Source organism: Globicephala melas, chromosome 2 (assembly GCF_963455315.2).
Source record: "Globicephala melas chromosome 2, mGloMel1.2, whole genome shotgun sequence".
Classification (NCBI taxonomy): Eukaryota; Metazoa; Chordata; class Mammalia; order Artiodactyla; family Delphinidae; genus Globicephala; species Globicephala melas.
Genome location: NC_083315.2, coordinates 102,529,305 through 102,553,791, shown reverse-complemented (window position 1 = coordinate 102,553,791; position 24,487 = coordinate 102,529,305). Strand labels below are relative to the sequence as shown.

The 24,487-nt window shown below is 40.8% G+C and overlaps 1 protein-coding gene and 1 long non-coding RNA gene across 3 annotated transcripts in view; one reads left to right on the top strand and one right to left on the bottom strand.

Moving 5' to 3' along the window:
• Positions 1 to 19,546, bottom strand: part of LOC115852091 (T cell receptor alpha chain MC.7.G5-like) — a 358,045-nt gene extending 338,499 nt beyond the window's left edge. The window contains exons 1-2 of the mRNA XM_070044942.1: positions 19,498 to 19,546; positions 19,039 to 19,332 (exon numbers count right to left, since the gene is read on the bottom strand). Coding sequence (XP_069901043.1) covers positions 19,039 to 19,332; positions 19,498 to 19,546 — 343 coding nt within the window. The remainder of the gene's footprint in view (positions 1 to 19,038; positions 19,333 to 19,497) is intronic.
• LOC138842557 (uncharacterized) overlaps positions 1 to 24,487 on the top strand; it is a 178,253-nt gene that overhangs the window by 49,926 nt on the left and 103,840 nt on the right. The window lies entirely within an intron of this gene.

Sequence of the window (24,487 nt, the reverse complement as noted above, 5' to 3'; positions counted from 1 at the left end):
GGAAATAAAACCTGCTTGAATACTTTATTTCCTGTATTTAGATTTATTTTTGTTCTTTTATCTCCCTCTCCATTTCTTTGGCCTGTTTATCCTGATGTTTAACTCCCAGTGCTCAGGTGTCCAACACCCAGTGTGCAGGACTCCAGAATGTTAGGGAAGAAGGCAGTGTTTACCTTCAGGTGGGTGTCCAGACATCCACCCTGTTAGGTGAGGACAGTGACTACATCCTCCAGTACCATTAAAACTATGATAACTGTTAAATTCTCCATTATGCAGTATGCAGAAAGCAAACAGCAAGGCTGGCTGAGAAGCAGCAGGAGGTTTTGTTTGGAGTTACATAAAAGTTGACAGAACTATTCCTCTAGTTTCTTGATCCTTTGGTGGAATCGTCAAGAAAATCTTGGCTCAGGTGTTATGCAAGATAAACTGCCCTGCAAGATCCCTGTATAGCACAGGGAACTATACTCAATATCTTGAAATAACGTATAATGGAAAAGAATCTGAAAAAGAATAGATACGTATGTATAACTGAATCACTTTGCTGTACACCTGAAACTAACACAACACTGTAAATCAACTATACTTCAGTAAAAATGTTTTAAATGTTTAAAAAATATTCTTAACACTTTTATCCATTTAAAGAACTGAGATGCTTTTATTTGTAAAGTGCCGTTATTCCATTTGTCTTTCATTTGATAAAATAACATAAAGAACACAAAGGCCTCAAAACTAAGGGGAGTATTCTAAGTTGGCCATACAGATGATTAGAAATATGCTTTTATTATATAATCTGTTGCTATCAAACAGAAAACTGCAAATCTAAAAATTCCCATGTAATTCCTACACCCCAGAGGTTGGCAAACAGTTTTTCTGTAAAGGGTCAAATAGTAAATAGTTTAGGTTTTGAAGTCATATAATCTCTGTCGTGACAACTCAACTGTGCTCTTATAACATGAAGCATCCATGATCAATGCATAAATAAATGGACATGGCTGTTTTCCAATAAAATTTTATTTACAAACACAGGTGGCAGGCTGCTCTGCCCTGTTGGCTGTGCTTTGCCAATCCCTGCTATGCCATAAGAATGTATCCATAAAGTTCCAAAGATTTCTTTTTTTTAATAAATATTATCATATCTTTTTGAGGAGACTTAAAATAAAGAATACATTAATGGATAGAAAAGAAGAAGAAGGAAATTAGATGATCCTAATGCCTAAGATACATTGATGCTGAGTTTTCATGGGTGAGACACACAGATATGGACGCTACCATTAAGGAACTCACAGAAGTAGTAGTGAAAACAGGTCTTAATCAAATAAACAAAGAAATAAAGGAGAAACTGCAAATGTGAAAAAGCAGAGGTCTGTAATTCTAAAACTGCCCCCTGAGCTTCCTTCAGCTACAGACTCTTGGACAGATGTATAAGAATGAATAGGCATTTACTCTTTTTTTTACTCTGTTGAAGGGAGGAAAAAAATTTAGGAAACGGAAAATAAATAAGAAATCACCTACAGTTGCTATGAAGGGGTCATATAGTAGGAAAAAGGTACTTTTAAGAAACTTAAGGACTTCCCTGGTGGTGCAGTGGTTAAGAATCCTCCTGCCAATGCATGGGGACATGGGTTCAAGCCCTGGTCCAGGAAGATCCCACATGCCATGGAGCAACTAAGCCTGTGCACCACAACTACTGAGCCTGCACTCTAGAGCCCATAAGCCACAACTACTGAGCCCACATGCCACAACTACTGAGCCTGCATGCCACAGCTACTGAAGCCTGCGCGCCTAGAGCACGTACTCTGCCACAAGAGAAGCCACCGCAATGAGAAGCCCACGAACTGCAACGACAAGGAGCCCCCACTCACCACAACTAGAGAAAACCCGCACGCAGGAACAAAGACCCAACGCAGCCCAAAATTAATTAATTAATTTTAAAAAAAGAAACTTAAATAATACCAGTATTGTTGAAGAGAGAGAGAGACAGAGGGAGAGAGATTAGGAGTACATTGTGAAATGAGGTTGGAGACGTAACAAGATCCTAAATTATGCAAGATTTTGTAGGTCATATTAAGTTTTGGGACTTCCCTGGTGGCACAGTGGTTAAGAATCCTCCTGCCAATGCAGGGGACACGGGTTTGAGCCCTGGTCCAGGAAGATCCCACATGCCGTGGAGCAGCTAAGCCTGTGCACCACAACTAGTGAGACTGCGCTCTAGAGCGCATGAGCCACAACTACTGAGCCCACACACCATGACTGCTGAAGCCCGTGCACTCTAGGGCCTGTGTACCGCAACTACTGAGCCTGGCATGCATGCTGCAACTGCTGAAGCCTGTGCACCTAGAGTCCGTGCTCCACAGCAAGAGAAGCCACCACAATGAGAAGCCTGTGCACCGCAACGAAGAGTAGCCCTGGCTTACCACAACTAGAGAAAGCCCGCGCGCAGCAACGAAGACACAATGCAGCCAAAAATAAAATAAATAAAAATTTTAAAAGAAGTTTCTCTTTATTCTAAGAGCAAATGGGGATCCAGGTGATTGACATGCTCAAATCTGCACTCTGACAAGATCATTCTCACTGTGGTACAGAGAACTACATTGAAGAATGATGGGGTGTGTCACATGCTAGGGAGCAAGGGACTAAAATGGATTTTTAATTAGGATGGTGGAGGTGAATTAGCGTGTGGGGTTTGTTACATCTTCTGGAGACCTTTAGGAAGCAGAGTCAACAGAACTGGGCGATAGACGGGATATAGTATTTCAAAAATGAATAACTATGAAGCAAAAAAACCCATATGAGTCTTAATATACCCTAAGCTGAGGATAGCAGAAATTGCTATTTGCCTAAAGAATGTCCATTCTCTCCTATTTCTTACTAATAGAACCACAGTTTTGATGTGAGTGACAAAATGCTGAGACTGAAAAAATACTGACATCCCAGACTCCTTTGAGAAAGGTGGGGAGATGGAATAACACTCTGGTCAGTGAAATGTAAGTAGAAGCTATTGGGTGGATTTTCTGGAAATGATTGACTTGGCCAGCATGTACTCATTTGCATGTTGACCTTCTCTTTCTTTCTGCCTTGAATGTGTATAAAGTGGATGGATCTCTAGCAGTTTCTGCCAAGTATATAAACAAAAGTGACACTTTAAGAACAAGAGACAGAGAGCTAGAAGGAAGCCCCTTGATTTTTTATAACATGATGAAGGTAGTATACCAGCCCTGGACTGCATATGATACATATGACAGAGCTTCTTTACGTGACAGGAAAGTACACTCCACCTTGTTAAAAACATTATTATTTGAAGTTTTTGTAACTTGAAGCTGACCCAGTCTCTAACTGATATAGAAGATGTTCATTAAAAATACAATGCATCTGGCTTCCCTGGTGGCACAGTGGTTGAGAGTCCGCCTGCCGATGCAGGGGACACGGGTTCGTGCCCCGGTCTGGGAAGATCCCACATGCCGCGGAGCGGCTGGACCCGTGAGCCATGGCCGCTGAGCCTGTGCGTCCAGAGCCTGTGCTCCACAATGGGAGAGGCCACTACAGTGAGAGGCCCGCGTACCGCAAAAAAAAAAAAAAAAAAAAAAAATGCAATGCATCAGTGCATCAGAGCCTGACTGAGTGAGTGCCTAATAACCCAGATCTTCAAGGTGCTGTAGGTGATTCTGATATAGGTGATGTTGGTGGTTGAAGCTCTGGAATGTGGGAACCGCAGTCCTACCAACCTTTCGCCTGCCCTCCCCCACATTTTCCACCAAGCATCACATAAGTACAACTGCACTTTCTCCACAAACACATTTTCAGTAGCATCAAAAATGTATCTAAAAAACTGTTCTTACCAGAAGCAAGAATAAAATGGATGGAAAACTGTTATATATGTGATAATAGAAGTATCCACTTTCAAAACACAACATTTTAGGACCTGGTAGCTGAGAACATCTCTCACTTGTATGAGGAAAGCTTATGACTCCCTGATAAATTCCCATCTCTTTAATGGAGAAATTGAAGCTTGGAAATCACACAACTAACAAATGGGAGAATCAGATTCAGATCTTTGTCTCCACTACTCCAAAGATTCAGATCTTTGTGTCTATAATTATACAACGTTTTCACTCCTCAGCTTTAAAATGAAAAGTTTGGTTGAAAGAGTCCTAAGATCCTTTTTAACTCTAATGTCTGATGAATCTACTGTTAGAATTAGAGAAATGCAAAAATCCTCTCATGCATCTCAAAGCCACCTAAGTCCTGAGGGGGCTGTACATATAACAGATGAGACCTTCTAATACTGACAAGTCCTTCCTCATCCTCCACAAGTGACCTGGTAAAATTAGAGCTTGAAGGGTCTTTAGGCTCATGAGTCCAAATCCTTTGTTTAAAGTGAGGAAACTGAAGGCTGCTACACCGGTGGTGTGCTTAAGGACACAGCGCCAGGATGGGCAGAGCTGAAGCTGGTATTTTCAGTTTCCCGTTCTAAATCTCATGCCCTTTATCCTAGTCTAACATGCTGCCAAAAACATCAGGAATTTGACAGGCCTCCCTTTCCTGTTGCCAGCTGTTTGTAGACTCTCCTTTGTGGGAAGACATAACCACCAAGTCTACACACTGTTGCGGCTTCTAAGAGGCAGCTCTGGCAGGGTTTGCGTTGGGGCTGCAGTTGCCTGGTGAGCACTGTGTATCCGTAGCACAGAGGTAAGTAGCAGTGTCTGCAGCCTGGGAAGCCGTGATGGACAGGGAACTGCCTTTGATGGAGTTGTCAAGCGTGACTCGCAGTCTTCCACTAAGCTTCTCTCTCTCATTTGAACGTATTAAAATCAGGTGGGCAAAGCCTCTCCTTGAATCCTGTCTGTACCAACGTAAGGTTTCTGTAGCAGTTTTATAACTGCAGTTCATGGTGGCATTTTCACCCTCCTGGATGCTCAGGGCCTTAAGATTCTCTTCTCCTTGCTGGCTATTCACCCCTAGGCAGAAACACAAGGCCAGAGGCCAGGAGTCAGTCACTGCATTTTCACTCTCTAGTGTTTGCATTTCCTTCCATAATTTGGGTGTACATTTCCCAGTTAACAAGAAGATTTTGCCCCTCTGTCTTGTGGGCTCGGAACTTTGGTCACCCTCTTCCCATTGCCAAGAGCCCCAACTCACTGGCCAGTTGAAGCCACAGAATCACCAAAGACACGGTCAGGAGTTTCTCCATTCTTCTTCCTTATTGGGATCACAGGAGACTCAGCTCCGGAGCCTGAAATGAAGCCAGGTTCCTCAGTCTAGTTCTTTTTTCTGGGTATATTTATCTAGTCCCTCTGGATCCCAGAGAGAGACTCAGGCTTCTTACTCAGCCAATCAGAGGGAGCTCAATCCTGCGCTTTCAATACAAACATGTTGATTTCAAACCAAGCAAGTCTGTGGAGAGAGGGTACTGCCATCTTGTGGTGGCAACATCATCCTGCTAATAGAGCCGGCTGTGGAAGGTGAAGCGTTAGAGCTGATACAGAAGAAATTACAAAGCTAGTCTATTCTTTGCCTTTATTACACTCCAGTTCTAGCCTAGAGTAAGAACAGATACAGCTTAATTCATGTAAAAACTCAATTAAGAAAGAATATTGATGCCTGGTATTTACAGAACACCTCTGAGGAGCACTGTTAGGTTTCTTACAATCACTTCTGGTATTTTATATATGAGCTTTCTTTTCTTTTTTCTAATTTGCCTAATGCTGGAATGAGATTGTATATAAGTCAGGGTTCTTACTGGTGAGTAACAGAAGCTGACTCTGGCTGAATTAAGTAGAAAAGGAATAAGTTAATTAATATTGTGTTTGCCTCAGCATCTCCAGTAGTGTCAAATAACTGGAGTCAAAAGCTATCGAGGGCTTCCCTGGTGGCGCAGTGGTTGAGAGTCCACCTGCCGATGTAGGGGACACGGGTTTGTGCCCCGGTCCAGGAGGATCCCACATGCTGCGGAGCGGCTGGACCCACGAGCCATGGCCACTGAGCCTGCGCATCCGGAGCCTGTGCTCCACTACGGGAGAGGCCACAATAGTGAGAGGCCCGCGTACCGCAAAAAAAAAAAAAGCTATTGAGTCAGTCTACCAAACATTTAAGGAAGAGTTAACACTGATCCTTCTTAAACTATTCCAAAAATTGCAGAGGAAGGAACATCTCAGTGCTATCTGCTTCATCACTTTGGTCTTATGATCCAGCAGATCCAAAAATGATGCTTGGAGTTTCCATGGCAAATAGGATGGAGACATGGGAAACACCAACAGGAAAATTGCAGCATAGTCCACTAGTATTGGGGGCTGGGGGGAATATATGCCCTTTTCTTTAAATATTGATTCTCCTTTTAAGAAACAGTTTCTGACTTGCTAATTGACCATGGCAAAGTTTGAATATCTAACTTAGGAAAAAAGTAACTTAGTGAGCATGCAGCCTGAACTTCCATCATGAACCAAGTGTTGTCCAACTACATACCTGCACTGTTGATCATGCCCAGCAGCAATCTATCATCAAGTGGAAATGATAATAAGAGACTGGGCTCAGGCATCCGCAGAAGATCCAGGTAAGCTGAATGAGTAAGCTCCTCAGATTCCTTTGACACAAACTCTTCTTGTTTTGTATACTCTCCCTTAACCATGTCTATAATCTTCTCGGGAGTTCCTTATAATCAGTTAACTAAGGAACAAGAAAATCAAGCCTATTTTTCGTATTGATTTGCATATTATTTTGGTACCACACAAAACTAGCCCTATAGCCCACTGAAGGATGAAGATGAAGGACAATCCCTCCACATCATCAGGTGATACCTTTTGGTTATTCATGTTCTCTACAGTGAGAGATGGCCAGAGGTACTGATCTACAGTGATTCTTGGGCAGTTGCTAATGATTTTTCTGGTAAGAGACTTGGATGAAACAAGATCGGATGATTAGTGCCAAGGAAATCTAGGAAAGAGGTATCTGGATGGACCTCTCAGAATGGGCACAGACTGTCAAGATAATTATGCACTATGTGGAAACTGGCCAAGGGAAATGGAAGCTCTTAATAATGGACAAAACAATGCACTCTATGGATGTGTCAACATCTTTCCCCAGCCACCCCGATGCTTGGTCAGTGATCCCATGAGAAAAGTGGCCTTGCTAGCAGCAATGGAAGATATGCATGAAGTCAAAAACATTGATTTCCCCTTACCAAGCTTGACCTAGCTAATGCTGTTGCTCAGTGACTAATCTGCCAAACTCAGAGACTAATGCTGAGCCCCTGATATGGTGTCATTCCCCAGAGAGACTGCCCAGACACCTGATGACGAGTGGATTGCATTAGACATCTTCCATGATGGAGATGACTGAGATTTGTTCTCGCAGGAGTAGACACAGATACGTGCACATGGATTTGTCTTCCTTGCTCATTGTACTCTGCCAGCATCATCCTTATAAACTCACAGAATGCCTAATTTCATCAAGGGATTGCCCACAGTATTTCTTCTGAGGAAGAAGCTATTCTCACTGCACAAGATTACAGCAGTGGGCACATGCCCATGGGATTATTTCTCTTATCTCATACCCCATCACCCAGAAGTGGCTGGCCTGTTGAAATGTAGAATGGCTTATTGATTCCGTTATAGCAGCAGTTGGAAAACAACTCTGTAAAAAGATGGGATTCTGTCTTATATGATGCAATATATGCTTTATAGCAGAGACTATTATATGATGTTTTCTCCCCCATACCCAGAATGCATGAGTCCAGGAATCAAGGAAGTGGCTCTGGGAGTGGACGCTCTCACTATTATTACCAGTAACCTACTAGCAGTATTTTTGCTCCCAATGTTTGTAACTTTGAGCTGTATTGGTTTGGAGGTCTTACTCTCTGAAAGGAAGAAGGCTTTCACCAGGGGACACAGCAATAATTTCACTGAATTGGAAGATAAGACAGCCATGTGGCCAGTTGGGCTACATATGTCTCACAACAATGGTTAGAAAATGAGGTTACTCTACTGACTGGAGTGATTGATACCAATTACCAAGGAGGAATTAGGTAGCTGCCACACAACAGATATAAAGAGGACTATGTCTGGAACCCAGGAGATTTCCTAGGGGAGCCTCTGGGAACTTCCAAGCCTGATACTAAACGTTAATGTTAAATTACAGCAAGCAATAAAAAGACAAGATTTTTGAGTACTCAGACCCTTTGAGAATGAAGATTTGGATCACACCACTAGGGAAGTAACCTAATCCACTGAGGTTATGGCTGAGGGCAGGGAAAATATAAACTGTGTAATACAAGAAAGAAGGCATCCATGTCAACTGCAGTATCCTGACCTAATTGGGAATCTAAGAATGTAGTAGTTTTCTATATTTTCTTTTTGCTCTTTATATGTGTGTTCCTTTGTATGCATTGCCATTTTCTTCTTCTTTCTCCTCACCATAATTATTTTATATGCAGTTGTCAGAGATTAAGTTTACAATTTAGTCTGTGTATAACAGCATTTTCAGTGAAATTTCCTCTGAATTTTAGAAGTAATTAATACAGCCAGTGATCCGTAGTGACTGCTGGGATTATGGGTCTCCTCATTTGGGGGAAATGATGAGAACGTCTTCACTTGTTCAAAGGACAGCTTTAGCTTGTTAGATAGAAACATAGAGTCATTTCACCATGTTTGGAAGTTCAAATGTGTATGGAGGGGTGTGTAGGAAAGATCAGTAACCAGAAAGATGGGGCATGCCACTTATCAATTTATTGCCTTTCAATTATAAATCCACCCTTCATGAATTCAGAGGGTGACTCTGGACATGGACCTTCTAAACATTTCTCCTTCGCCAGCTGGCATTATGTTAAGCTTTGTCAGTAGAGGCAACGGAAAGGACACTGCAGGAAGAAGCAGCATCTCTTCCAGGTCCTGGCATGTTTTCCACACTTCTTTTTTGTTTTTGTTTTTGTTTTGCGTTGCGCCGGCCACTTACTGCTATGGCCCCTCCCGCTGTGGAGCACAGGCTCTGGACGCACAGGCCCAGCGGCCATGGCTCACGGGCTCAGCCGCTCCGCGGCATGTGGGACCTTCCCGGACTGGGGCACGAACCCGTGTCCCCTGCATCGGCAGGCGGACTCTCAACCACTGCACCACCAGGGAAGCCCTTCCACACTTCTTGTTCCTGCAGTGCTTGGCCATCCTGTGGGACACCAGTGATGCTCACCTCCAGCAACATTTAATGACAGCCCCCCAGGTGGTTTCTTGGCAGGTTTCACAAGCACCCAAGCAAATTCACCAGCACTCCCTTGCCAGCTTCCTATAAATTGTGTTGGAACCCTGGGAGGTGTTCTTCTGCCTGTCAACCTTGTTCTCTGGCACCTCAGCAAACTTCCCCATCCAGCAGGCTGCAGCCACACACTCCCCAATGAAGCCTGAGTCATTGGCTTGGTAGGAGAAGGGGGTACAAATTACAACATGTTAGTTTCCTCGGAACTCTGGCTTAGTCCTAGAGATAACAGCGTCTCCCTACCTATGCTATTCTTATGTTCTTTAGAGTTCTTTTTACTCACTAGTAAATAACTCCCTGTTATTAGTTAATAATTCTTTATATTAAACTTTCCTTGTTCAAATTGCTGTGATGTTTCTCCTGATTGCACTTGATTTGGGTAGTATGGGTCCATGAAGTGCATGAGAGGAAAGGCATTAGCTGTAGAAAGACCAGCAACCACATGTCGGGAAACAGTATCCTCCTTTTCAGGAACTGTGCTTCAGTACGTGGTGATGAGCACACGTGGGGGTGGACGCTACGGCAGAGGAGATAGGGAGGAGGGACTGCACCACTTAAGCCTGGGGAGCCCCTCTGGGCCAAGAAAAGGATTTTTATGCCATTACGTAGTTTTATTTCAAAAGTATTTTTCCAGGTACTAATCTATAGAATAAATACACTTACTATTTTAAAAATTAATTTAGGCATTGTAGGTAATGAGAATTTCCTTGAACAAATTTTTGAGATTAATCTATAGCTAACTGACAACTGATGGCAACTGTATCTTGAGAGATAAACTCACTGTCAGTCTCTAGAGAGAGAATGCCCCACTGTGGCCAAATAGGGAACTTAGAAATATTTTCAGTAACTCTTAAGGGGTTTGTGCTCTGCTTCCTTTGTAAAACCAGTTACTGTGTCCCTCAGAGCACAGTAATACACCGCTGAGTCTTCCTCTTGAGCTGATAGTTTTTTCAGGTGGAAGGATGCCTCACCCTTGTTGAGGTCAGCCGTGAAACCTCTGATACTCTCTCTTGAGGTGTGTCTCAGGAGTAATTGGAGGTGTTGTTTGGGGTAGTGTACATACCAGAAGAGCACAGAACTCCCAGAATATGAGTAGTTGCACTTCACCTGCACTGGGGACCCTTCAAAGACGGAGATGTGGTCCTCAGGCTGAGTCACTGTCTGGGCTCTTGTTCCTCCTGTAACACCAATTCTGGATCAGGGATTGTCTTGCAGACACAGGAGAATAGTTCGTTAAACTGATTCTAAATCAGAAGACCAGAGAAAGATAGAATAAAAAGAGACTTTACTCACTGAGTGTGAATATCATCACAAGCACTGAGATGAGGGTGGGCTTCATGTCTGAGCTGTGAGGAAACAGGAAGCTCCTTTCTGCAGGTTTTTCCTGGAAACAGTTTAGCCACGTGGACACCCTGACAGAGCAGTGAGTGAGTTTACACTGGCATGCAAAGTAAAAACTCTTCCTCAAAGGGCTGGCTGCTTTCTGGCTTTCTATCAAGTTCAAGTTGTGTAGCATCTTCCTCTAGAGGCCCTATCTGATACTGCAGATAATCTCGGGCTTCAGGAGGCCTTCAGTTCTGAAACAGAATGGTGAGGGATTTCCTCCACAGTTAGTAAGACAAAGTGTAATGCTGTACTAAGTGAAGAAGCATGTTACCAGAAAGGTCCAGATAGAGATATCGACGGAACATAATAGAAAGTCCAAACATACAAATTATTTATGGAAATTTAGTTATCAAAAAATAGGGAAAAGATGGTATATTCAGTAAAATATGTCTTCATGAATGGAGAGTCATCTAGAGATCAGCAACTAAATTTGGATGCATACCTTAACATCAGCTATGAAATAAATTCCAAAGAGAGAATTTAATATTTTAATATTTAATATTTAATTTAATATTTAATATTTAATTTAATATTTAATATTTTAAATAAAATGAAAGCATATTTTTATAAATTTAGGATGGTCATGAATTTTCTAAACATGAGAGTCAGAAAGAATAAGGGAAAATATTGATAGATCAGCCTTCACAGAAATTTAAGCTTCTGTACAAGTATGTTAATGAAATGTGTAAACATTACCATATCAAGGTATTTTCCATTCATCATCATTGATTCTGACCTTCCTCACACCAGGAATGACCCTTTAGAATTTTAGTTCTACAGTTTTTTTTGACCTAAGAATAAGGCAATTCTAGAAAGATGGTAGATTTAAAATGTCCCTGATCCCCTGTGCTTAGCCAAGGAACTTCTGTGGAAGCCAGCCATGCTGTGCCAACAGAGCTTAAGTGAGGTGTCCCATTGAGGCTCATATAGAAATCTGGGGTCAGTAGCAGGGAACTCCAGGATGAAGAGCAGAAAACAATAGGTTGTAGAGAAAGCTTGGCATGTACAGATCAATGGACATCTAAGTAGGAAACTAGTTGTTTGGGGAAAGCCTTTCCTCTAGCCCCCAAATAGCTGAGAAGAAAGTAACAGGTAGGCTGAGTCCCAGCTGTCCTTAACAAAGAGGAGTACAAGGAGGTAGGAGAGCAAAGAGATTTCCTTCTAGTTTTTCAGCAAGGTACTGGCATTGTTGCTGAGACCAGTGCCCTACTGTCTGCTACATTGCTGATCACAGGTATAGAAATATCTAGGCTTTCCACGCTCACAACATTGCCTCCACTTAAAGTGCCCCAGTAATCAGACATGTCAGGAAGTAGTAAAGAAAGGGAAAGGACACCTCAGAGAAAAATAAGGGCTTCATCTGGGGGAAATATAGTCTGAAAAAATTATCAGAGTCAGTGACACAATTTCCCTAGCCAAAAATCAGGACACATAGTTTGACAGTGATCAAGAATTCATTTACAAGGAAGCTCTCACAAAGAAAGAATATCTCACTCAATGCATTGTTTATTTATTGAATCTCTTAGAAGAAAACATAGGAAAAATACTCTTTGACATAAATCACAGCAAGATCTTTAATGACCCACCTCCTAGAGTAATGAAAATGAAAACAAAAATAAACAAATTGGACCTAATTAAACTTAAAAGCTTTTGCACAAAATCTACAGATTCGGTGCCATGCGTATCAAAATTCCAATGACATATTTTACAATCCTAAAATTCATATGGAATCGCAAAGGATCCAAATAGCCAAAGTAATCTTGAGCAAGTAGAACAAAGTGGGAGGCATTTCACTTCCTGATTTCAAAATATAATACACGGCTTCCCTGGTGGCACAGTGGTTGAGAGTCCACCAGCCGATGCAGGGGACACGGGTTCGTGCCCCAGTCCGGGAAGATCCCACATGCCGCAGAGCGGCTGGGCCCGTGAGCCATGGCCACTGGGCCTGTGCATCCGGAGCCTGTGCTCCGCAACGGGAGATGCCACAACAGTGAGAGGCCCGCGTACTGCAAAGAAAAAAAAAAAAAAAATAATACAAAGCTTTTGTAATCAAAACAGTATGGTACTGGCATAAAAACAGACTTACAGGCCAATGGAACAGAAGACTCTGAATTATTATTTGTGATTTGAATCATATGATATGCTTAAAAAAACTGCCCTCCAAAATATTGTAAAAAGTTTACACACACAGAAGTTAAGCCTCCCTGAATTCAAAATTTCATAATTTCTAGTGGCAGAAAAATGAGTCATTCAAAATGTTGAGCCTGAATAGCTGCCTCAAAATAAACTAACAAAAATTAAGAAAAATACAAAGCCTTAAACCTCAACCTCTCTACACATACACACACACACACGCGCGCAAATTTAAAGATTTAAAGACAAAATTAATCTGAGAAAAACTAAAGAAAATATGAGATAAAATTTTATCATTTTAGAGTGCTACAGATTTTTAAGCATGAAATATAACTCAGAATCCATAAAAGAAATTTTTCAAAAATTTACTACATATTTTTAAAATTCTGCCTGCCAAACAATCAAGACCATAAACAATTTCAAAAAGGTTATATTAAACTTTTTTAAAAGACACGTATATGTGACAGTCTTATGACAACTTTCTTAACATAGAGAGTGTTCTTTAAAATCTGTATTTAAATGACTATAACACAGTAGGAGATGGGAAGATATATGAATAGACAATTTATACAAAAATATATAAATGACTTTGAAATGAAGCTCCATCTCATTCATAAATTTTGAATTATTAATTTTTTTAAAAAAAGCCTAACTGATAAGCAACAGTCCAGAACCTTAGTAATACACAAGGTTTGGGGAAAATAGATATTCTGCCTAATCATGACTATTGGTGGTAAAACTTATCTAGAAGAAAATTTAGTTGAATCATATAGACTATGAGTATGCTACTTTCTTGAATAATAATTTTTTCCTTGAAGTGAATAGTTAATTATTACATTTTAAATTTTTCATTATTTTGGCTTACGTACTTATATGTGCTGTTGCTCAATTCATCAATGGCTAACTTCCAATTTTCTGCTGGGTTTGGGAAATGATCACTGCTTGTTACACAGGCACTGGTAGAGAACATGGGTAGTCTGCTGCTTATATATTTTCAGTCTTCCTATTTTCAGCCTTCACTCCCTGAATGCCCTCAAAACACACAAACACACACAGCACCATCCACCCTAATTATTCAAGTGTAATTAATGCTTCTGGTTTCTAAACCCTTCCACAGGGGTATAGCACACATCCAAGTGCTTCTTGTTTCTTCTTACATTGGCCCCAAGTCTCATTGTTTATGTGACTTTACCTTGAAATTACTTTGGCCCTGGATGAGGAACTATTGATGTCAGACTCTTTTTTCAAAATCACTAATGAAAGAGTTGGGTATGGGGAATGAAGAGTTGGGTATGGGGAATGAAGAGTTGGGTATGGGGAATATTCACTTCTTGTTCTTATTCTCTAGAAATTTGTATGAGTTTTGTATCAACCAGAGACTGAGGGACAAACCACCATAGACTGTGCCACAGAGTGGATCAAATGGAGAGACACTCAGCCTCCAGGCCCCTTGTTGCCACTCAAAGAGTTTGCGCTCAGTTGCCCCTGCAGTTCCCATCACTGTGTCACTCAGAGCACAGTAGTACACAGCCGAATCTGAATCTTGGACTGAGGCTTTCTCCAAGTGGAAGGATTTTGATTCTTTGTGGTATGTGGCTTCAAAGTCTTTATTGGTTCTCTTCTCATTGTCCTTCATGGCTTTCAGAAGGACCTGTGGACCTTCTCCAGGATATTGAACATACCAGAAAGTAGTGGGGTACCCAGTGGTTGAATAAGTGCAATTTATGGTCAAGGCAGCCCCTTCTGGAAGAGTCATTTGGCCATCCATCTGGGTCACTGAGTCTTCACGGGTTTGTCCTGGGGAAAAATAAAAGAGTTCTGTATCATTTGGGGCATAAAGCTCTGGGATAAAATTATGATTAAAGGTTTTGTTGACATAACAGAAGAAAGAATCCAAATTTTTAGAGGCATTTTGCTTACCAAGCACTAAGTGTATCACAGTCACTAAGCCTGGAGAAGAGTTCATCTCTAGAGTGTCTCCTGAATAATGTCCTTGACTCTTCACATGAAGAAATATTGAAGTCACAGTGAAGTGATAAACCTAAGCCTAGTTTCAGACAGGAAATGTGTTTGTGTTAGGAAACTGCACCCCCTGGTGGAAAGACACTGAAATGGGATGCACGTTTCCTGGTCTCCTCAAGTCAGAAAAATGTTATCCTTGACTTTATTCATGAGGTACATGCCAGTCTTCAGGTGGTGCTTGGAAATCTGATCAAGAGCTGTCATAACTTCTCAGGTCTGTTTTGCTCTTAGGACACTACCTGACATGGAAGTTCTTTAACAGAGCATCCCAGGAATTTCTGCAGCTGAGAAGATAACAGTTCTCTTAAGCACTTTATATAGTACTTTATATTCTCAGGTATCCATGGTGGGCCAGCCTATAATCCACTGAATGTCAGAAAAGAATCTGAGGTTGATTACAGAGGACGTAATAAGAAGCCATATCAGTACTGAGTGATCTCTGTGTTTCAGCATTGTACTCCAATTTATAGAGCAACAGTGACTGACATGTATTACATGCTCACTAAATATTTGTTATACCAAACAAAACTAATGAATCAAGGGTCACTGATTGAGGAATCACTACTACTTGAAATATAATATTTTATCGGTCCCAAAATAATATCTGTTTAATAAAATCTTTTCAGAGGAAAAAGCCACACTATCTTATCAATTGTCAAAGAATCCTGAATTTCAGAATCATTAAAATGTGAAAACAAAAGAAATATCATAATTGAAATGATCAAATCCTTATAGAATGGTCTGAGATCAATGTCTTATTCTCCTACTATTTTCTTGACTCCAAGATAAAAGGGTTGGCCTATGTGAATCAGACAAGTACTAATCTTGTACTCTTAGTGAATAACCTCAAGGATGCTTTCTGTTACCATCCATCTGCAATATTTTCTTTCCAAACTTTAATCAAATAATTTTCCTCCACTGGGTTAGGAACTCTAATGATGTGGATTTGTTTCAAAAGCCTCGAGCATGAGTTAGGACTCTCTTTGTTCCCAGCTTTTCAAATTATTAAAGACATAGCTGATATTCATACAACAGCTAATAATAGAATCAATGTGTAAGTGATTTAAAATTACAAATTCTGGGATCCCACACTAACTTCATGAATCATACTTTCCAGGATTGAGACCCACAGCTGTGTAATTTTTTTTTCCCTTGGCCCTGCTGCACAGCTTGTAGGCTCTTAGGTCCCCACCCAAGGATTGAATCCGGGCCCTCAGCAGTGAAAATGCGGAGTCCTAACCACCGGACTGCCAGGGAATTCCCACAAGTGTGTAATTTTTTAAAGCTCCCAGATGGTTTTGTTGCAGCCAGTCTGATGCCAGTTTATAAGATTTCATTTGTGATCAGTGTCCTAGACCGAGATGGTCATCAAAGATCAGGGAGTAGGGCTTCCCAGGTGGCGCAGTGGTTGAGAGTCCACCTGCCAATGCAGGGGACACGGGTTCGTGTCCCGGTCCGGGAAGATCCCACATGCCGCGGAGCGGCTGAGCTTGTGAGCCATGGCCACTGGGCCTGTGCGTCCGGAGCCTGTGCTCCGCAATGGGAGAGGCCACAACAGTGAGAGGCCCGCGTAACATAAAAAAAAAAAAAAAAAAGGTAAGATTTTTTGAGTTAAAAATTTTTAAGACTTTTAAAATTGATTTTTATTGGAGTATAGTAGATTTACAATGTTGTGTTAGTTTCTGCTGTACAGCAGAGTGAATCAGTTATACATGTACATATATCCACTCTTTTTAGATTCTATTCCCATGTAACTCTGTTCCCATGTAGGTATTCAGTAGAGTTCCCTGTGCTATACAGTAGGTTCTTATTAGTTATCTATTTTATATATAGTAGTGTTATATGTCAATCCCAATCTCCCAATTTATCCCTCCTCCCCATTTCCCCCTTGGTAACCGTAAGTTTGTTTTCTACATCTGTGACTCTACTTCTGTTTTGTAAATAGGTTCATTTGTACCATTTTTTTTAGATTGAACATATAAGCAATATCATATGATATTTGTCTTTCTCTGTCTGACTTACTTCACTCAGTATGACAATCTCTAGGTCCATCCATGTTCCTGCAAATGGCATTATTTCATTCTTTTTTATGGCTGAGTAATGTTCCATTGTATATATGTACCACATCTTCTTTATCTATTCCTCCATTGGTGAACATTTAGGTTGCTTCCATGTCCTGGCTATTGTAAATAGAGCTGCAGTGAACACTGGGGTGCATATGTCTTCTTGATTTATGGTTTTCTCTGGATATATGCCCAGAAGTGAGATTGCTGGATCATATGAGAGTTTTATTTTTAGTTTTTTAAGGAACCTCCATACTGTTCTCCATAGTAGCTGTATCAATTTACATTCCCACCAGCATTGTAGGAGGGTTCCCTTTTCTCCACACCCTCACCAGCATTTATTGTTTGCAGATTTTTGGATGAAGGCCATTCTGATCAGTGTGAGGTGATACCTCATTGTAGTTTTTGTTTTGTTTTGTTTTGTTTTTTGCGGTACGTGGGCCCCTCACTGTTGTGGCCTCACCCGTTGTGGACCACAGGCTCCGGACGCGCAGGCTCAGCGGCCATGGCTCACGGGCCCAGCCGCTCCGTGGCATGTGGGATCTTCCCGGACCGGGGCACGAACCTGTGTCCCCTGCATCGGCAGGCGGACTCTCAACCACTGCCCACCAGGGAAGCCTCCCTCATTGTAGTTTTGATCTGCATTTCCCTAATAATTAACGTTGTTGAGCATCTTTTCATGTGCCTCTTGTCCATGTGTATGTCTTCTTTGGAGAAATGTCTATTGAGATCTTCCACCCATGTTTTTGACTGGGATGTTTGGTTTTTTGACATTGAGCTGCATGAGCTGTTTGTATATATTGGAGAATAAGCCCTTGTTTGTGCATTCATTGGCAAATATTTTCTCCCATTCTGTGGCTTGTCTTTTCATTTTGTTTACGGTTTCCTTTGCTGTGCAAAAGCTTTTAAGTTTCATTAGGTCCCACTTGTATATTTTTGGTTTTATTTTCATTACTCTAGGAGGTGGACCAAAAAAGATCTTGCTGTGATTTATGTCAGAGAGTGTTCTGCCTATGTTTTCCTCTAAGAGTTTTATATTATTTGGTCTTACATTTAGATCTTTATTTTCATGTATGGTGTTAGAGACTGTCCTAATTTCATCCTTTTACACGTAGCTGTCCAATTTTTCCAGCACCACTTAATGAAGGGACTGTAGGACATTCCTTTTAAGATTTCTACTCTACACAACTGCTTTTGAAATGCAAATATAAGAGGCAGTTACAATACAAGATCACTTAGCAACCACCCATTACCATTCAAATTTTAAGACACTGAGAAAATGGGATTAGAGGTAGAAGGAGGAAATTTGAGGGAAGGAGTATTTGGGATTGTGTAACACTGATTGAAAAAGAGGGCCTGCAGGTTTCCAAAATGTGCCACATGATGGCAAAAATACTTTTGAAGGAGTGGTGCAGTGAAGGGCAAGAGCAGAGAAACAAGATAATTCATAGTCTGCCTCTCACAATGTCCTTTTAAGAGCCACTAATTATTGATCTTTTTGTGGAAAGGACTGATGGGAGGCAGGTAAAGCTTACATTATGGTAATTGAGCTGTTTCATGCTTGAGGTGTTAATAAGACAGAATGAGGATTAGCACAAATTTTGTGACATATCAGGCACCTTAGAAAGTAAACAAGTGTACCATTAACTCAGCTAACAAAACGAAATTAAATGACTTCATTAAACGGTGTAAAACTGCATAATATTCAAAAAGAGGAAAATCACAAAAAGATTTCACAACCTTCCTTATTCAGAACAATACCTGTAATATAATATATATTCAATAAATATTTAATGAACAAATTGAAAATCCAAAAATTCACGCATATTTTTACTAATTTTTGAATCAGATGTCTGTGAATTTCCTTAGTCAATTCTTCTAGCTCATTCTAATCACAAAATGGCAAGGATTTTATGTGGCTGTTTTTTGTCTTCAATAAAAAATTTGAACCCAAAATTTCAGGGATAAGGTTGTTTTTGATGAATGATAGCTCTAGACCTGGTCTACGAACCCAGAGAAATATGTTCTTAGAAGGAGTGTTTTCCCTCTAACCCTATACCTGTGCTGCCACAGCCCTAACCACTTCCTGTCTGTGAAGGCAATTCCCTGCCCTGGTCTCTATAGCAGGCAGATGTATCAAGCAGAGCCCTGGGTTTTGGTATACCTGCCTCCAACACGCCTCTCACTGTGGGCTCACTCAGTGCACAGAAGTATACTGCAGAGTCCTCCAGCTGTGAAGCTGAGATGGCAAGTTTGATGGATTTGTTTGCCTTCTGGAAATTCAGTGAGTAGCGACCTTCTGTTGCATTTTGCTGGTTATAAGAGTCCTGACGAATAAGGAGAATCATCGCCCCACTGCTGGGCTGCTTGTACCAGTATAGACTATAAGTGAACTCATTTGTGTCATATATGCAATCCAGGGTCACAACCTCCTTCTCCTGCACTAATATTACTGGTTGGTCTTGAGTTACCTTCCGGGCAATACTGGATCCTAAAGAAAAGAAAAGCAGAATCAGAAGTTTAAGAATGAGTACTGTGGAACAAAGAAATTCTGTTTTACACTCTAGTGCCCCTTCTTCCCAGGGTGCCCATAAACCACCTGTTCCCCCAGTCCTTAGGTCCTAGAGGGGTACAACCCCACTGGGGCCATCCTTACCTAGCCACAATGAAGCCATGACCACCTTCAGAAGGCTGGAGAGAAGCATGTTTGAGGTCTTCCTCTAGATGGAAAGTGTCTTCTTCAATTTCAAGGCTCTGCAAGGTGAGGTGAGCCTGACAGGGTGAGGGAAGAATTGCTGAGCTATGTGTTGCTGCTGCCCCGCAACAGGAAACAGGGGTTTCCTGGAGGAGCATGTTGATGTGGGTCATGTCAGCTTCTCTGTGGACTAGGTGAGAGTCTCACTCAACCCAGACTTCCTTTTGCATTAACCAGCAATTCAACTGATGGCAATTACATCTGAAAATAAACACGAGGTAAATTTGTTATTGAAAGGGAGATTGATGATTCGACCAAATGCTGTGTTTAGTCGTTGCGTCTGCGATGGAACTTATTTTAAAATGCTACATATAATGGATTATGGAAACAACCTAAGATGTAATGATCATGTATCCTTACACCTATGTATGCTTTTCTTTCACCTAAGGTAGAAATAAATCACTTTATGATAAGAAGGCAAATCTCTTTAGACTAGTTACTGCAGCTTTTTCAACCTATGTATTGATATAGCAATCAATATAATTATTCACCACAACATCTGTCCAGTTACCTATCTTGGGACCTAATAGCAGGAGAAAAGATAATCTCCCTTTGCAGAAGACTAGAATGAAGCTTGCAGACATGGAGTCCTGTCACAGAGGTCCCCTTCTCTTCTCTGTTAGTTTTGACATCCCAGCTCTGTTCAGAAAGGCCAAAATAGATGCCAGAGTTTGAACATTAGGTTATCAAACCTTTGAATTTATATTTTTCCCATTAACTCAATTGGGACCCTAAAAGAGCCACAAGAAGCCCGTATATTCTGTGCGCCCAGCTCTAAAGGGAATATATTGCAGGTGACATACACCTCCATAAGATAGCTGATCGTAAGTTCACCACTGATTGTAATAAACCTTTCTTTGTGTATGAATGTAAAAGGAAAGCCATGCCTAAGGATATTACTAAACAACATGGCAAACAACAAAGACCCATTGCCTATCATGGCCTACCCCTTAAAGTTCAACAAAACTTATACTCCTTGTCTCTAAGTAATTACAGCCTTGGCTAAATTGGTTGAAGCATCTTCAGATCTTGCTCTGGAATCTCCATTTAAATCTGATGGTACTACATACAGTACAAATTGTTCTCCAATCTAAAACACTCAAACTTTGTCTACCAGTTAGTTGACTAATCATAAAATATTAATTTCTCCACATATTATTCAACTTTGTTACACTTCTCAATTAAAGGATCTCATGATTGTACTTCTGTTATTCAAAATGCCTTCATGCCCGGAACAGGTCTTTTGGACACTCTCATACAAAATTCTGAATTGACATGTTTTTAAAATAATCTTACTTTAAATATTGAAAAGAAAACATACCAAGCTGGTTATGCAATAGCTACTCTAAACTCCCTTTAAAACCAATCATTAGCAGGAGCAAAATTAACTCAAGTAGCTGAACTTGTGGATCTTTCTTGGGTATATTAAATTACAAAATGTATACATACAGTGTTAGTTATATCTATATATATATATATTTTTTTTTCTGGTACGTGGGACTCTCACTGTTGTGGCCTCTCCCATTGCGGGGCACAGGCTCCGGACGCGCAGGCTCAGCGGCCATGGCTCACAGGCTCAGCCGCTCCGCGGCATGTGGGATCTTCCCGGACCAGGGCACGAACCCGTGTCCCCTGCATTGGCAGGCAGACTCTCAACCACTGCGCCACCAGGGAAGCCCCAAGAACCTTCTTAAGTACAAGTTAAGACTAAGCAGATAGGTCAATTAAATGGAATAGCAAATCAATAATTAAGCCTAATTGTATACGGAAATTTAGTATATTTTAAAGACAGTATCTCAAATCAGTGGGGAGGAATGAGTTCTCAGTATATTGTGACAAGTGTGTTAGTGAGAGTGTCCCATTTTATTTTACTTAAAAATTTTTTTTTCTTTATTTGTATTGTATTGTATTGTATTATTTTTGGCTGTGCTTGCAAGGCATGTGGGATCTATTTCCCTGACCAGGAATTGAACCCATGCCCCCTACAGTGGAAGTGCAGAGTCCTGACCACTGGACTGCAGGGAATTCCCTGTCCCATTTTAGACCAGGAGACTTTAAACTGGGATTCCTATACGCTTGAAATTATATAAAGGTTTGCCAAGGTTTATGCAGGCATAGATAATTCTAATGGAATCTAGTCATGTGTGTGTGTGTGTGTGTGTGTGTGTGCGCGCGTGTGCGTGTGTATGGGTTTGTGTATTAGAATTTTTTTCCCTAAAACTGCTTTAGAACATGCTTGAGATCCAGATATCATGCTGCCTCTTTCCCATTTCACTTTCCACTCTTAACTTTCCCTTATAAAAACCTCCACCATCCTGAATCTTACTATGATACATTGCTCCAGAGTCTTAAATCTCCAGGGTACCAAAGAAGTAAGCAATTCATTGGCTCCTGGCTTCTGAGGGAAAGTCCTGAACAGCTAGGCAAGAAATATTGCAAGACAGGGAGGTGTTTTAACTAGGCAGCAACCTCGAGACAAGATTCCTTGATCTTATCTATCTATCTAACTATCTATCTATCTATCTATGTATCTGTCATCTTAGAATTCAGAAATGAATTGGTGGTCACTGAAACCCATCGTGTAACATCATTGTTTGAATTGAAAAACAAAGTCAAACTTTTTATGAGAAAAAAATAAATCTTATGTGGCAGGTTTGTTTGACAATGTGGGGTATGGGAGAAACAGAAGAATTAAGGAGGAGTCCCTAGATTTCTGGTAAGGTGAATTATATTGCCATTTTTTTTTTGAGATGGAAAAGAGTGAAGGAAGAACTTATGGGGGGAAATCAGGCCTTATGTTAAGGATATGTTAGATGCCAATTAGATATCCAGTGTAGATGTTACATAGATTACAGTATATATGAGCCTGGCTTTCAATAGAGAAGGTTGGGATGAAAATGTAAATTTGTGTGTCATCAATGTATAAATAGTAATTAAAGCCATATCCCTAGATGAGATTGTAGGGGAGCTAAAGCTTTACCTGTTCCCTCTTAGGTTCTCCATCTGGACCTGAGAAGTAAGTTGACATACAACAGGTTAACAGGAGAAAAGCATAGAGATTTTATTTAATAATTTTTACATGTACATAGGGGTCCTCATAGAAAAATGAAGACCCAAAGTGGCTAGGCTTAAGTGCTTTTATACTAGTGGCCTGTTTTGGGGTGGCATGTCCTGAACCCCTCCAAGATCATTTGAAGAGAATAAATGTTTGAGGACTGAGCTCTGAGAAAACACAACATGTAGACACCAGCAAGAGGAGGAAGATGTAGGAAAAGGAGACTGAGCAGGAGCGGTTTGCAAGGAAGAAGGCAAACCAGGAGAATGTGGAGTTCCAGGATCCAGGCAAAGATGGTGTTTCAGGGAGAGAGTAGCCATAATGCCACATTCTTCGGAGACACTCAATAAGATAAGGAATGGTAATTTATCATTGGATTTGTGGATATAAAACTCACTGGTGGGCTTCCCTGGTGGCGCAGTGGTAGAGAATCCGCCTGCCAATGCAGGGGACACGGGTTCGAGCCCTGGTCTGGGAGGATCCCACATGCCGCAGAGCAACTAGGCCCGTGAGCCACAACTACTGAGCCTGCGCATCTGGAGCCTGTGCTCCGCAACAAGAGAGGCCACGATAGTGAGAGGCCCGCGCACTGCGATGAAGAGTGGCCCCCACTTGCTGCAACTAGAGAAAGCTCTCGCACAGAAACGAAGACCCAACACAGCCATAAATAAATAAATAAATAAAATTTAAAACTCACTGGTGACCTCAGCAAGAGTGATTTCAACGGAATGGTAGGGATGAAAATCTGACTGTAGTGGGTTCAAGTAAGAAAGGTGTTAGGGAGTAGAGATGATACATTGAGAATACTTTTTGGAAATTTTTTTTATTGTGGTAGAAGTCACATAATATAAAACATACTATATTAACCGTATTTAACTGTACAGTTCAGTGGCACTAAGTACATTCACATCGTTGTGCAGCTCCCACCATCATCCATCTGCGGAATTTTTCACCTTCCTAAACTGAAACCCTGTCCGCACTAAACACTAACTCCCCATTCGCGAGACACAAGGAGCAAAAAGACTATAACCTGTTTTTACCCACTGAACCACTAATTCCAGTTCTAGGATGCTGTTCTAATAAAATGATGAGAAATTCAAATTCAGATTTTTATTTAAAGGCGTATACCATAATGCTATTTAAAATGATGAAAAACGGGGAATAAATAATCAAGATATCCCCAAACAGGAAAATTATAAAGTTAAGTGTGGTATATCTATGGTGTAGAATAGTAGAATAATCAATTCAAAGTATGAATACAAGGTATTTTTAATGACAAAAGTGAGTGTTAATAAAAAGGACATAAAATTGTCTCTATAATATGATGTAACAACGTGCAAAATTGTGAAAAAGATAGAAATAAGTAAAAATAATGAGTGCTTGTCTATGTGGCAGAGTTGTGGATGTTTTCAGTATTTTTCTAATTTTTTCCCATCAGAAATTCATAAAACATACATAGGATTAACCTGGTTCATATTTACTATAATGAAGGTAGACCAGTGATGATCTGTATCTACATCACTCTAGTTATTTTGACTGAAAAATGCTTCTCAGCACCATAAATTCAGCTCATAAAATAGTACAAAACCAAAAGGCTCCCCCCCACCTTCTTCTGTATTAATTATGGATCTATTTGTTGTAAATGACAGAATCTCAACTCATGCTGGCTTGTTCCCAATGAGAGTATTTTGACTTTTGCCGTTCCAGGCAGAGCTGGATATATAGGCTCTGATGATGCTCTCAGATCTGTCTTTCTTCATATCTCTGCATTGTCTTTCTCTATATTTTAGGCTAAGGTGTGAATGATGTTCCCTGAAATGGTCCAGTGATTAACTT